Source organism: Chamaea fasciata, unplaced genomic scaffold (genome assembly GCF_029207755.1).
Source record: "Chamaea fasciata isolate MVZ Bird 193981 ecotype frontalis unplaced genomic scaffold, bChaFas1.0.hap1 SCAF_28, whole genome shotgun sequence".
Taxonomy (NCBI): Eukaryota; Metazoa; Chordata; class Aves; order Passeriformes; family Sylviidae; genus Chamaea; species Chamaea fasciata.
This window is the reverse complement of record NW_027094113.1, coordinates 2,085,611-2,100,208: the sequence shown is the minus strand read 5'-3', so window position 1 is coordinate 2,100,208 and position 14,598 is coordinate 2,085,611. Positions and strand designations below refer to the sequence as shown.

Here is a 14,598-nt window from a genome sequence, read left to right as displayed (position 1 = left end):
ATCCCCCCCGGACAGGGCTGATCCCACCTGGAGAGGGCTCATCTCCCCTGGACAGAGCTTATCCCATCCGGAAAGAGCTCATCCCACTGGTACAGGGCTCATTCAGCCAGGGAAGGGCTCATCCCACCTGGACACGGCTGATGCCCCCTCCTCCATCCCTCCCAGCCCTCCCTGCCGGGCCCGGCCCCACTCACGTCGGTGTTGCAGGAGCGGTAGCGCTTCCTCTCTCCCAGGCAGTACTTCCCTCCGATGGTGGGCCTGCCAAAGAGGGAAGGAGATGTTGAACAGCTCCAGGCACTGCTTGGGGCAGGTTTTGCCCCGAGGAGCTTGGGGTGGCTGCCCCAGGTGGCTTTTCCCAACCCTGTTCTGTCACAAGGACCGATCCTGCCTGGGCACGGCTGGAGCACAGCCCCTAAAATCTCCCCCGGAGTGCACAGAGGGCTTTGCACAGAGGGTTGGGGGCTGTGGTGCAGCCCCAACACCAGCGCAGAGCTCAGAGCTGGACAAAGGCATTCAAAACCTGCCAAACCTTCCAGGAGTCATTCCTGGAATGGAAGCAGGCCCAGCTCTATGCCAATGGAATTAAGTGCAGCTGTCACTGATGCACCAGGTGACGTGGAGGGACATGAACAGGGCTGGAGTGGCACTGGAGAAGTGGAATATTGTCAGGATCTTTAATAGGATAATGTACCTGCTCCACTGAGAATGGCCTGAGGGTGCTTCTCCTTCTCTCAATCCCTTTCTTCCCCTCACCCCCTCTCAAAAATGCAGAGATGGAAGAGGCAGAAATTGTTGGGTGAGCCAATTCTCCGGCTGGGAAATTTCCTGTCTCCTCAGGGCAGTGCCATCTGTGCCAGCTTTACGCTCCATTCTCTGCTGTTTCCCTCCTTTCCAAGCCTCAGGCGCTTGCAGGGCTGGGAGCAGGGAACCAGAGGCTGATAAAGCCCCTTCCCCACAGGAGCAGAGTGTGGAGTGCACAGGCACCTGGACCTGCCTTCCCCAGGGATCTGAAGGGCTGGGTGTTGGAGTATGAATCCCCCTGGGCCAAACCCACACAGGCCCAGGAGTGCCCAGAGATGTGAGGATTGAGTTAAAACCTTCAGAGAAACCAAAATACGTAAATCCGCACAGACGTGAGGTAGAAATGCAAGTTGAGTTTTAAACAGAGACTGAAGTAGCTAGTTAAAAAAGAGACCTAGTACCTAGTTTATAGCTCAGTAACATTGCCTTTTGCAAAGTTAGTTAAACTCTAGTCATAACAAAACTAATGCAGCCTCGCTGAGAATTCCTAGATGGAACAGACAGAATTATAGACGTAGAATTTGTGTAAGAATTTGTGTTGGCCTTCACACATCAATCTTAACTTAGGATTGGCCCAGCAAGAATATAGAAAATTCGTGTAAGTACCTAATTGGCTAAAAATAGAATAAAAATGCACCACTCTGAGAACACACACACGCAGGACTCGTGAAAACACTGCTGCTGCTGTTGTTGCTATTGCTGTGACTGCTCCTGATAAGATGCTAAAGGGACATGGAATATTTGCTGCTGCTGCTGTGGCTGCTGCTTCTGCTTGGGAATTATGAACTTTATGTTACAAGGCTCCTGCAAACTGCTACAGACTGATAACTTTGCCTTCATGGGACTGATTTAATGATGCACTAAAGGACTTTGCTTTTACAACTACCCAGCTTCTGATCTTCAGTGAAGAGGCCCAAACATCTCAGTGTCAGCTGGGGACACTGCAGGATCACGGTGACAGGGCCACCTGCTGGGGACACTGCAGGGCCACGGTGACAGGGCCACCTGAGAGGAACATGTCTTCTGCCTCCCTGTCCTTAGTGCTGCAAGGATCAGCCTCTTCAGCTGCTGTGGGGGTGCTGAGCTGGTGCCTGGGGCTGGGTTGGGCATCAGGGCTCAGTGCATGGCTGTGACAGTGCCTCTCCCACCCTGATCCCTGGGGACACGGCAGGGTCATGGTGACAGGGCCAGCAGTTGGGGACACTCAGGGCCACAGTGAAAGGGCCACTGGTTGGGGACACTCATGGTCACAGTGACAAGGCCACTGTCTGGGGACTCTCATGGTCACGGTGACAGGGCCAGCAGTGGGGACACTGCAGGGCCGTGGTGACAGGACCAGCAGTGGGGACACTGCAGGGCCGTGGTGACAGGAGCAGCAGTGGGGACACTGCAGGGCCGCGGTGACAGGAGCAGCAGTGGGGACCCTGCAGGGCCGTGGTGACAGGAGCAGCAGTGGGGACCCTGCAGGGCCGTGGTGACAGGAGCAGCAGTGGGGACCCTGCAGGGCCGTGGTGACAGGAGCAGCAGTGGGGACAGTGCAGGGCCGCGGTGACAGGAGCAGCAGTGGGGACAGTGCAGGGCCGTGGTGACAGGAGCAGCAGTGGGGACACGGCAGGGCCGTGGTGACAGGAGCAGCAGTGGGGACCCTGCAGGGCCGTGGTGACAGGACCAGCAGTGGGGACACTGCAGGGCCGTGGTGACAGGAGCAGCAGTGGGGACACTGCAGGGCCGTGGTGACAGGAGCAGCAGTGGGGACCCTGCAGGGCCGTGGTGACAGGACCAGCAGTGGGGACCCTGCAGGGCCGTGGTGACAGGAGCAGCAGTGGGGACACTGCAGGGCCGTGGTGACAGGACCAGCAGTGGGGACCCTGCAGGGCCGTGGTGACAGGACCAGCAGTGGGGACCCTGCAGGGCCGTGGTGACAGGAGCAGCAGTGGGGACACTGCAGGGCCGTGGTGACAGGACCAGCAGTGGGGACACTGCAGGGCCGTGGTGACAGGACCAGCAGTGGGGACACTGCAGGGCCGTGGTGACAGGACCAGCAGTGGGGACACTGCAGGGCCGTGGTGACAGGAGCAGCAGTGGGGACACTGCAGGGCTGTGGTGACAGGAGCAGCAGTGGGGACACTGCAGGGCCGCGGTGACAGGAGCAGCAGTGGGGACCCTGCAGGGCCGTGGTGACAGGAGCAGCAGTGGGGACACTGCAGGGCCGTGGTGACAGGGCCACCCCGCACACACGTACCTGGGGCTGTCGCAGTGGCGCACGGATGAGGACACGCCGCCGCCGCAGGTCCGGCTGCACTCGCCCCAGGACGACCAGGACCCCCAGGCTCCGTCCACGCCCTCCGGCCGCGTCCCGAAGGGAACGCACTCCCTCTTGTAGCACCACTGTGGGGACACAGAGCTTGGGGACACTGCGGGCACGGGGGCTCCTTCTCCCACAGCCCCCACGGGACACAGAGCCAGCTCAAGGCTGGGATTTTCTTCTTTGGTCCTGAGGAATCTGAACTTGGAGCTGCAGTGGCCTCGGACCCAAATCCTCCAAGGCAAAGGGCGCTCGCCTCTCGTTGGGATCCGTGGGACCTGTGTCCCCAGGCCCTGTGGCACCATCCTGGGGACAGGCAGGCACTGGCAAGGGATCACATCCCACACATTTCCCAGAGCAGCTGTGGCTGCCCCTGGATCCCTGGCAGTGTCCAAGGCCAGGTTGGACAAGGCTTGGAGCAGCCTGGGCTATGGAATGTGTCCTTGCCCATGGCAGGGTGGCACTGGATGAGTTTTAAGGTCCCTCCCAACCCAAACCAGTCTGGGATTCTCCTCTAAAAGAGGTCCTGGGTCCCACACCTCACATCTTATAAAAGCCCTCGGCACAGTTCCAGGTGATCCAGGCAGGGCCAGGACCCCTGGGGGACATGGACATAACCACTGCCAGGACAGAGGGAGCTTTGTGTGTACTGGGAGCTCAGGCTGTGGTTTGTGCGTCCAAAACGTCCTGATCAATGAAGGGCTCGGGTTCAAATACAGTTTAAATTTTAATATCGGCGTTGTTGTGTCATTGTTCTGCTGAGGATCCTTGAAGAATCCGCCTGTCCCCGTCCTACTGGGAGACAGATGCTCATGGAAATTTGCCTATGAAATATTTCCCTCAGGCCTGGCACGTGTCCCACACCCCCTGGAGTCCCCGGCCATGGCAGGGGTGGGACGGTGCCAGAGCCGCCGTCGCTCTCCGGGCGCGGTGCCGGACACGGAGCCCCGGGGGCTGAGATAATCCCAGGAAGGAAGAAAGCTCTGTGTGCTCCTTCCAGGGGCTGGGAACCCACCCTGGAGCTGCTGGCACAGCCTCTCCCTGCTCCTCCTGAGCCAACTCTGCATGGGCAGCCGGGAAAAACGCACGGCAGCTTCCCAGGAATCCCAGCTCACCATCCCTGGGAGCACCAGCGCCTCTCCAAAGGGGGATCCCTTGTGGAGGAGATGCTCTGCAGGCACAGCCTGGATACTCCACAATATTCCCACAGCCTGGGAATAGCTCCAATGAGTCCTGGGGGCCCCTTCCCTTCCCTTCCCTTCCCTTCCCTTCCCTTCCCTTCCCTTCCCTTCCCTTCCCTTCCCTTCCCTTCCCTTCCCTTCCCTTCCCTTCCCTTCCCTTCCCTTCCCTTCCCTTCCCTTCCCTTCCCTTCCCTTCCCTTCCCTTCCCTTCCCTTCCCTTCCCTTCCCTTCCCTTCCCTTCCCTTCCCTTCCCTTCCCTTCCCTTCCCTTCCCTTCCCTTCCCTTCCCTTCCCTTCCCTTCCCTTCCCTTCCCTTCCCTTCCCTTCCCTTCCCTCTTCTGAAGAGCCCTGGTTAAAAAGCAGTTACAAAGGTGGGGGAAAGGGATGATTAAAAGTGGGAAAAGCTGGGAAAAGGAGGGAAAAAAGCCACTGTGGGGTTTTGGGCTAAGTAAAGCAGGTGAAGCCATAACAATCACAGGAGATTGGTTAATTTAAAAAAGGAGGATCTGGGAGGAGGAAATCCCCGGAGGTTTGGGATGTGGGCACGGCGGAGCTTGGCTTAGCCTTCCCCCACACTGGCTGGCAGAGCACAGGAATTTTCTCTCTCCTTTAGTATTTCATACTTTAAATTCCCTGATCCTTCTGTCTGCTCTCTCCAGGGCAGAGGGAGAAGCCAGGGAAGACCTTGGAGAGCTGCTCCAGCCAAGGGCTGAGCTCTGGGGCTCACCGCAGGAGCTCCAGCTGGGGACAATGCAGAAACTTAACACAGAAGTGCATCTTCTTCCACCCAAGGCCATCAAATCCCTTCCAAAGAACGAATGGATCCAAAAGGATAAGCACAGGAAGGTAACTGGGGGTTCAAAGTGAGCCAGAATCCTCACTGGGAGCAGCTCCCACAAACCCTGGGGGCTGTGACTGCTTCGCCTCCCTCCCCTCTAGGCTTTTGAAGAGCCCTGGTTAAAAAGCAGTTACAAACTCAGGGAAAAGAGATATTTAAAAGTGGGAAAAGCTGGGAAAAAGCCATGACTAGGAGGGAAAAAATGCCCCAGTCCCTGTGAGTGTGCAGCAGGAGGGATGTGCAGCCCCAGGAGCTCTCTGCTCCTCTCTGCCCCAGTTCCCAGCAGAACTAAAAGGAGTGTTTGGCAAAGAATCATGGATTTGTCAGAACAGTGGTCTCCCCTGCACACCAGCTGCTGCAGCTTCGCGAGGATCTGAAATGTTTCTTGGGAATTACTTTTCTTCTAGTGGAATGGGGAATGTCCCAGCCCTGATTCTCCATTGTCCCAACCATTCTCCAGCGTGCAAAGGCTCTTTGTTTGAGCGGTGCATTCACTTTGTACTGGGGGAAATGGTGTAGGAGGAGCAGGGAGTGAAGCAATCTAGGCAAAATTCATGGTCAGGGAAAATCCTGCCCTCGCTTCCCAGCTGAGCATGAAAGACTAAGATTTCATCATAGCCAGTTTTTCCCAAGTTCCTCTGAAAGCAAAAAATTTGGGAAAAAAATTCCCCTTTCTCAGAGCAGCCAGGAGATCTCAGCAGATCTGAGGAGATCCCAGGTGATCCCAGCAGACTCGAGGACAAGGTGTTCATTTAAGGACACGGCATCGCTTGAGGTCACCTTGCTGTGCCTCAGGGGTGACACCAAGAAGGGCTTGGCTGGAGCAGGGACTTCCCATCCCACATTCCATATTCCACATTCTGTATTCCACATTCCATATTTCATATTCCCCATTCCATATTCCACATTCTGTATTCCACATTCCATATTTCATATTCCCCATTCCATATTCCACATTCTGTATTCCACATTCCATATTTCATATTCCCCATTCCATATTCCACATTCTGTATTCCACATCCCACATTCCATATTCCACATTCCACATCCCACATTCCATATTCCCCATTCCCCATTCCAGCACTGCCCAAGCCGAGCTCTGAGCTGAACTTTGGGGTGATTTCTGGGCTCCTTGGCACATCCCAACCTCCCTCCAGGGCAACTCTGGACTCTGGGAGTCAGGGCCGGACAGGCTGCGGGGCGCTCCTACACCCGCAGCACTAACAATAATCCCGTTTTTTTTCTGGAAAAGGGATGCAAGCCCCCCGTGCCAGGTCCCTGCCGTGCCCAGCGCTGCCTTACCCCCTTGTCGATGGTGTTGGTTTGGCAGATGGTGCCCTCGGCCGCGGGGATGCTGTTGGTGATGCAGCGGTTGCTTTTGCTCAGACACCACAGCTCGCTGCACACTTCCTGCACGGAGGGAGATTTGGGGGCAGGCAGGGGCAGGGAGGAGGGGAGAGACAAAGAAACAAAAGCCAGATCAGGATTTGTTCGTGCCCGGGAGGCGCCGGCTGGGCGGGGCACGGGGACAGGGGACACGGGGACACTGAGTGTCTGCAGCACGGTGGGGACAACGTGAGATCAGACCCCGGCAGGGTTGATCAGTCACCCCAAGGCACTGACAGCTGTGCCCCTGCTCTGGGCTCAGCCTGAGCCCTTGTGGGATTCCCTGGCTGTGGAGGTTCCCTGGGCTCAGGAGGCAGAGCCAGCCCATGCCACAGGGGACACCTCTCCTCGGTGACACCTGAGCTAATCCCACTGTCCTCATCCTCTCCCCTCTTCCCAGGGCTGAGGGATGTTCCCAGTTCGGCATCTGTGCAGTGGAGGCCGTTCCTGGCTCCTGCCATGAGGAGCCCAAAGCCAGGTGGATCCAGAGCTGCCTCTGCAGGAATCTGGGGCTCCCTTTGGCATCCACAGCACAGCTGGAGACGTCCCTGCTCACAGTGTGACCATTGGGGTGCTGGCCACCTTCGGCCAGCCCAGGAATCCCAAAGATTCCTCTGGAATTTTTAGAGCTGTTTTTTGAATGATCAAAATAATGCCAGATCCCGACCCAGCCCTTCAGAACTGGGCACCTCTCGGTGTCCGCTCGGTGCAGTTGTGTCCACTGGGTGACTCCAGACTTCTTTCCAGGAGGTTTCCTGAGCCACACATCCTGAGCTTCAGCCCATCCTGACCTCTCAGAGCTCCAGCAAACAAAAATCTGCCCTTGGCTGTCGCAGGACCCACCCAAAAGTGAAATCACAAAGTCCAGGCCCTTTCCAGCCCCTGCAGATTCTCAATCCCCCAGGCTGGACTTCAGCACCTGAGAAGTGCAAAGCAACGCCTAAAATCTCATTTCCTGAGTTTCCTGCCTGCTGCCCATCCTGCTCCTGCTCCTACTGAAACAACCTATGGAAAACTTGCTGCATTTCAGGAGCAGCTTGCCATGCCTGAGGTAATCCAGGAAATGTTAAGCAGGTTCCCAGTGTCAGTGACAGAAACTGTCCTGAGATGGGAGCAGGGCCTGATTTGCCACTGCCAACGTCATGGAGTCACGGAATTCACCTTGGGAAAGCCCTCTAGGATCATCAAGTCCAACCATCAACCCTGCACTGCCAGGTCCACCACTAAGAGCCATGTCCCCAAGTGCCACAGACACACGGTTTAGGACACTTCCAGGGATGGGACTCCACCACTGCCCTGGGCACCCAACGCCTGTCCCACCCTTGCAGTGAAAAATTTTTCCTCATAGCCAATCTAAAGCCACCCTGGAACACCTTGAGGCCATTTCCTCTTGTCCTGTCACTTGTCACCTGGGACAAGACTGAGCCCCCCCGGCTGTCCCCTCCTGTCAGGGAGTTATGCAGAGCCACAAGGTCCCCCCTGAGCCTCCTTTTCTCCAGGCTCAGCCCCTTTCCCAGCTCCCTCACCTCTCCTGGGGCTCCAGCCCCTTCCCAGCTCTGTTCCTTGCCCTGGACATGCTCCAGCCCCTCAGTGTCCTTCTTGTCAGGAAGGGCCCAGAGCTGTCCCCAGGATTTGAGATGCCTCAGCAGTGCCAGCACAGGGGACAGTCCCCTCCCTGCTGGTCCTGCTGGCCACACCATTCCTGACACCAGCCAGGATGTCCTGGGCACTCTTGGCCAGCTGGGCACACTCTGGCACAGCGACCACCAGCCTCCTCCTGCCCCGGGGGAGCAGTAACCCAGCAGGGAGCTGTGGCTGCCTGTCCCCATGGAGGTGACCGCCCATTCCTCACCCCCCTGGGGCTGGATCCAGCCTTCCAGCCCTGCATTCCTGCCCTTGGGGCTGGATCCAACCTTCCAGCCCTGCATTCCTGCCCTTGGGGCTGGATCCAGCCCTGCATTCCTGTCCCTGGGGCTGGATCCAGCCTTCCAGCCCTGCATTCCTGCCCCTGGGGCTGGATCCAGCCTTCCAGCCCTGCATTCCTGCCCTTGGGGCTGGATCCAGCCTTCCAGCCCTGCATTCCTGCCCCTGGGGCTGGATCCAGCCTTCCAGCCCTGCATTCCTGCCCCTGGGGCTGGATCCAGCCTTCCAGCCCTGCATTCCTGCCCCTGGGGCTGGATCCAGCCTTCCAGCCCTGCATTCCTGCCCCTGGGGCTGGATCCAACCTTCCAGCCCTGCATTCCTGCCCCTGGGGCTGGATCCAGCCTTCCAGCCCTGCATTCCTGCCCCTGGGGCTGGATCCAGCCCTGCATTCCTGCCCCCAGAGCAGGAAGAGCTGGGGATTGCTCTGTTTGCCCCAGGGCTGGGAGAGCAGAGTGCCCCAGGGAGAGCTGGCAAAGGGAATTTGGCTCCCAGCTCCGGTGCCCAAGCCCAGCTGCAGATGGCTTTAAGCAGGGGAAGGAGAGAGTCTTTCCCATCTTCGGGCATCCACCCCTCTGTGCTGCTCTGGCAGAGCCAGAGTGACCACAGGAAAGCTGGAGCCCCTCCTCCCTGTCACCAGGGGCTTCCTGGTGACCTCCCAGCTCCAATCATAGAATCACAGATTGGTTTGGGTTGGACAGGACCTTAAAGATCACCTTGTTCCAACCCCAGACTCCTTCACTAGACGAGGTTGCTCCAAGCCTGGTCCAGCGTGGCCAGGAGCCCTCTCCATCCTCACTGCACCCATCAATCACCCCCTGCCCTGGCCTGGAGGGAGGGATGCTGCCCTGCTGGCTCCTTCCCTCTGCAGGTTGTTTCCAGGGGCACAGGATGGGTGGGCTCACACCCTGAGCACCCAGATTTCCCTGCACACAATCGAGCCCTGGCACCCTTTGGGTTTCCCCCAAACCACGATGGGGCTGGAGGGGCCACCCAGGGACACCTTTTGTGACCCTTGGATATATACAGGAGGTGTCTGCCTCGGCTAAAAATTATCTGGGAGAGTTCCCATTCCCTGCCTCTGGCTCAGCTGAGCAGGGCCACAGGCCCCAGTGGGTGGCACCGGACATGGGACACCACAACCGCATTCTTTGGGGTCAGACTGCTCCTGCTGCATCTGCCCCATGCCCAGCTGGCTCTGGGCTCCTGGGCCCTGCTCAAGGCACCAACTTTGCCCTTTTCTCCCCAGGGTGAGCTGGTGGCACCAGCAGGAGCTGGGGCAGGGTTGGACCCTCCCTCACGCCGGGGCACTCCCACAGCAGAGCTGGGCTGGGCTTTGCACAGAGACACGGAAACTACACCCTGAGTTGATGTGTTTGCTCCTTCACAGCTTGCCGGGGCGTGGGCTGGAGCTGGGAAAGACCTTTGAGATCACCGAGTGACACTTTGGAACGACCCCCAAATCTTCAGCCAGCCCAGGGTGCCACGTCCAGGCCTTCCTCGGACACATCCAGGGATGGGGACTCCAAACCTCCCTGGGCAGCCCCTGCCAATCCCTGACCACCCTTTCCATGGAGAAATGTGCCCCTGCGGCCTGTGTATCCCACTCCTGACTCCTTTGTTTCTCTAAAAGAACATGGATGCTTTAAGGAGCTCAAGCAGCCCTTCCATGCAGATGTTCCCTCACCACTCCGTGCAGACCCTTGGCAATGTTTAGGGCATTGAGAACAGCAAAGGGCCAAGCTCAGGTCCAGGAAAACTCTTTTCTCCTGGAGCAGCCTTTCCTGTCAGCATTTTCCTGGGTTCAAGGACCAGAGGATGGCAGTGAGGTGGCAGGGAGGGGGGTTAGGTGGGCAGCAACCTCCAGCACATCCCTCACCTCACCTGGGACAAAGTCTTTTCTCCTCCTGAGCTTATATGAGCACAACAATGACTTCTGGTAGGGATTATGGAAAATATGTCCTTGTTCGAAGAGAGGGGAGCCGGGATGAGGGGGACCTTGGGGACCAGCAGCAGCCAAGGAAGAGGCAAGAAATCTCTTGCCATGGGACTGATCTGACCCAAACCGAGCTGGGACCAACATTTATGGACGGGACACCTCGTCCTGTGTGCTGTCCCAGGGAAGCACAGCATGGAGCTCACCAGGAACTCGGCAGTGCCCCTGGTTTGGAGCAGGACAGGGGTATGGGCAGCAGGGACAGCCCCTTAAGTTTTATCTTCCATGTATTTCAGGTTCTGTGCTGCCCAGGGGTGCAGCTCTGAGCTCACAGTCGGTGTCACTCAGCTCTGCACACAGCAGGGACACAAAACAAATCCTTTTCCTGCTGGACACCAAGGACAACTCTCAGGCCCAACAGCACAAACAAGGGTGGGCAGGAGGGAGGAACAAGAAGGATGGGACCTCACAGCCTGGAGCTGGAATTGGATAATTAAATGCCAATATCCAAATGGACCAAAACTTATAAAAATGTAAGATTTTGTGACCGGTGGGTCATTTTGTGACCATTTTGGGTCCACCTTGGGTGTAGCCCTGCTCAGGCCTTGCCCTGCCCAGGGTGTATCCTAAAGCCCTTTCAATAAATCTCTGCTTTATTCTGTAGCTCTGTCCAGTCTCTGTTCCAGGTCAGCCTTCCCAAGGCACCACATGGACCCTTCCTCCCGCCCCACTCCCCTCCTCCAGCCCTGGGAACCCATGGATATAAAGCAGGAAGGCTCTCTACCCCGTATTTACACTGGCGGGATTTGACTCCGTACTGGAAGCGGCACTGCTCGTCGGCATCGTAGGCCTGGCCCGGGGCCACCGTGGGGTAGATGAAATCCTGCCTGGGAGGAGCGTTGTTCAGGCACAATCCCATCCCGGAGCTGAAACCAGACAAGGACAATCAGAGCTCAGAGGGCAGAGAGAGCACCTGAGCTGGGGGATCGGCAGCTGCCACTCCTGGTTCCATGAGCTTGGCTGCTTGAGGGGACAAATCTGGGGCTGCTCAGGGCACGAGAAAGTGCTCTGAAATCCTTCCAGCTGTGTGCCCTGGGCTGGGAAGCACATCCTGGTTCCAAGGTAACTCTGGAAGTGTTGGTCTGCGGGTTCATGGGATCCTGGAATATCCTGAGCTGGAAGGGACCCACAGGGATCATCGATCCAGCCCCTGTCCCTGCACAGACACCCCAACAATCCCACCCTGAGCATCCCTGAGAGCGTTGTCCAAACGCTCCTGGAGCTCTGGCAGCCTCGGGGCTGGGACCATTCCCTGGGGAGCCTGGGCAGTGCCCCAGCAGCCTCGGGGGGAAGAACCTTTCCCTGAGCTCCATCCCAAGGCCTGACACAGCTCCAGCTGTTCTGCAGGCTGCTGCCAGCCCCTGGTTGTCCCCGTGGCAGAGGGCAGGCAGGTGTGCCCAGGCAGGTGTGCCCAGGCAGGTGTGCCCAGCACCCTCAGGTGGGCAGAGGGTGGGCAGAGGGGCTGCTCCCTCCCCGGCTGTGAAGCCCCAGCTGAAAGCAACCAGAGCCTCTCTCTCCAAGCCTGACCTCCTGCTTGCCAGAGCTCTGTAGGAGCATCCAAATCCGGCCAGAAACGCCTTTCCCTCCCCTTTCCTCGCTGCTCTCTGAGCTCCCCCTAAATCAAGGCCGCTGTCATCACCCCCAGCCCCAAGCCCTGCACACACCAGCTCCCACTGGAGGCTCCTGGAGCCCGGGGTGGCCAGCACGGAGCACGAGGAGCGGGATGAACTCTCCATCCTCCCCCAAGCCTGCCAGGAGCTCGGGGTGAGCAGAGGACGAGGCAGGCGGGCTGTGCCACGGGCCTCGCTGCCTGCAGGTCACCAGCCGGGGGGACAGGCCTGGCGGTGGCCAAGCTGCAGCTGCCACATGTGGGATTTGTGGGATTTGCTGCCGAGCCACGAGGTTTGGCCAGGCCTTGCAGGACAGAGGGAGCCCCTCGGGGAGGAGCCCTGCCTGCTCCTCTGGCTGCCCTCCAGAAGCTGAGCTCTGCTCTTCAGACCCCCTGGTCCCTCCACACTGACCCCACACTCCTGCTGCTTCCAGTCGTCCCTCAAGCCCTGCCCTGGCTCCTTCCTTTAGGAAGTGCCATTGTCCTACAAAAAACCTCACCAAAACGGATCCTTTGGGATGGAAGCCCAGGGGCTGCCTGAGCCCTGCACAAGGGTTTGACTCAGGCATGGTGACAGCCTTGAAACTCTGGGATTTAGGGGCCTAAATCATGATTTGGGTTGGGAGGGACCTTAAAACTCATCTCATCCCACCCCTGCCATGGGCAGGGACACCTCCCACTGTCCCAGGCTGCTCCAAGCCCCGTCCAGCCTGGCCTTGGACACTGCCAGGGATCCAGGGGCAGCCACCGCTGCTCTGGGCCCCCTGTGCCAGAGCCTCCCACCCTCACAACAAAGAAATTCTTCCTAATATCCAATCTAAACTGCTCTCTTTTAGTTTACATCCATCCCCCCCTTGTCCTGCCCCCTCTCCTGAATCCTAAAGGTGCTTTGTAAGAAAAAGAAAGCCAAAATCTTTGCCCTGCTTTGCTCATTCACACTGAAAACTCCTCCTCGCTGCCTGCACCACGCAGACCCAATCCCGTCCTCACACCCTCCTTCCCCAGCACACCAACCCTTCTCTGCAATTCCTGGCTGGGCTTCAGAACCAGCCAAATGCTTCCAGCAGGGACTGATCTGTTCGTGAAGGTTCTGGATGTGAGAAACCCAAATAAAGCTCTCCCAGCCACAACATAAATGGCTTTAGGTGTTCAACAGGCAGGAAAAACATTGGGAAGCCTAAAGGAAGGAAAGAACGTGGCTCCGGGGACAGGATGAGGTGCTGGGAGACAAGACAGGAGGTGCTGGGGGGATCTGGCGGCTTTGCTTTGGCTTTACCCCGGGGCTGGGGGAGGCTGGAGGAAGGGCAGGGAGGGGTGGGTTCCTTACTCCAGGAAGCTGGTGATGTAATCCCTGCTGCAGGTGGACCACACGAAGGGGTTGGTCTTCATGGTGATGTGAGCAGCCATCAGCTTGGCCGTCTCCTGCCCCCGCGAGCCGCAGCTGTTGCCCACCCCGTCGTGGTTCATGCCGAACCTGGAGCCGCCAGGGCGCGGAGAGGGGAGATCAGCCGGGCTCTGACGCCCCTGCCTGGGCCCCAGGGAGGGTTTCCAGGCCCTGCCGGCAGGAGCAGAGCAGCAGGAGCTGCACTCACGTGTGGCCGATCTCGTGGGCGATGGTGAAGGCGGTGGCCAGCCCGATGTCCTCGTTGATGCTGCAGCTCCGCTCCCGCTCGCACATCCCTCCCACGGGGGCCAGGCCTGGGCAGGGGACACAGCTGTCACACAGGGCCACCGCTTGGGTGGCTGAGGGGACACGGGGGTGTTCGGGGGTGTTCGGGGACTGAAAGAGCAGAGGGGGTTCTGTAACATTGCACTAAGCTGACACAGATAGAGGTTTGAAACAGGGTTGAATTTTAGGCCGTGAAATATTTGGCGCATAGAAAGTTTTTGAGCTGTATAACATATATATTAAAAACATATATATATACATAAAATATTAAAAATATATTAAAAATATATTAAATTGTACAAAAATTGCAAAAATAGAAAATACATATTATATAATACATAATACAATATATAATATGTATTATATATAATTTAATATGTTGTAGAATTATATATTTTATATAATATATATAGTATAAAATATATAAAAGCCGCAAATATATATATAAAATATTTATATAACATATAATATATATAACTATATATAAATGTATATATTTTTATATATAAAATATTTATATCATTATATAAATATTTATTTATTTATATAAAATATAAAACAGGTGACCATTGTAAGCTGTAAGGTGTGTGTGGAGTGTTTTTTGATTGGCTCAAGTAGATGCCTGTAAGCTTTTAGCATCAGCCCATTGGCTAAAAAACTTTTTTAAAAGGCCTTGGAACAAAGAGAACTTTGGCTTCTGTTGTTACGGTGAGAGTTTTACCATCTTTTATGTCTCTACCTTCACTGAGACGGGTAATGAAATAAAAAAACTCGTGGAATGCCTCTCAGTCGCCCCATCCCATTGTTAGAGACTGGATCCAGCATTTGGGGACTGCCTGATGTGCCTCATGCTCTGTAACTGAGCACAGCCAGTTCCTCCTCACCATTGCACTG

The 14,598-nt window shown here is 56.8% G+C and overlaps 1 protein-coding gene across 1 annotated transcript in view; it reads right to left on the bottom strand.

Annotated features, from left to right (window-relative positions):
- Positions 1-14,598, bottom strand: part of ADAMTS10 (ADAM metallopeptidase with thrombospondin type 1 motif 10) — a 65,364-nt gene that overhangs the window by 16,191 nt on the left and 34,575 nt on the right. Inside the window, exons 9-14 of the mRNA XM_066205513.1 lie at positions 13,628-13,733; positions 13,363-13,509; positions 11,151-11,292; positions 6,427-6,534; positions 3,044-3,189; positions 195-258 (exon numbers count right to left, since the gene is read on the bottom strand). Coding sequence (XP_066061610.1) covers positions 195-258; positions 3,044-3,189; positions 6,427-6,534; positions 11,151-11,292; positions 13,363-13,509; positions 13,628-13,733 — 713 coding nt within the window. The remainder of the gene's footprint in view (positions 1-194; positions 259-3,043; positions 3,190-6,426; positions 6,535-11,150; positions 11,293-13,362; positions 13,510-13,627; positions 13,734-14,598) is intronic.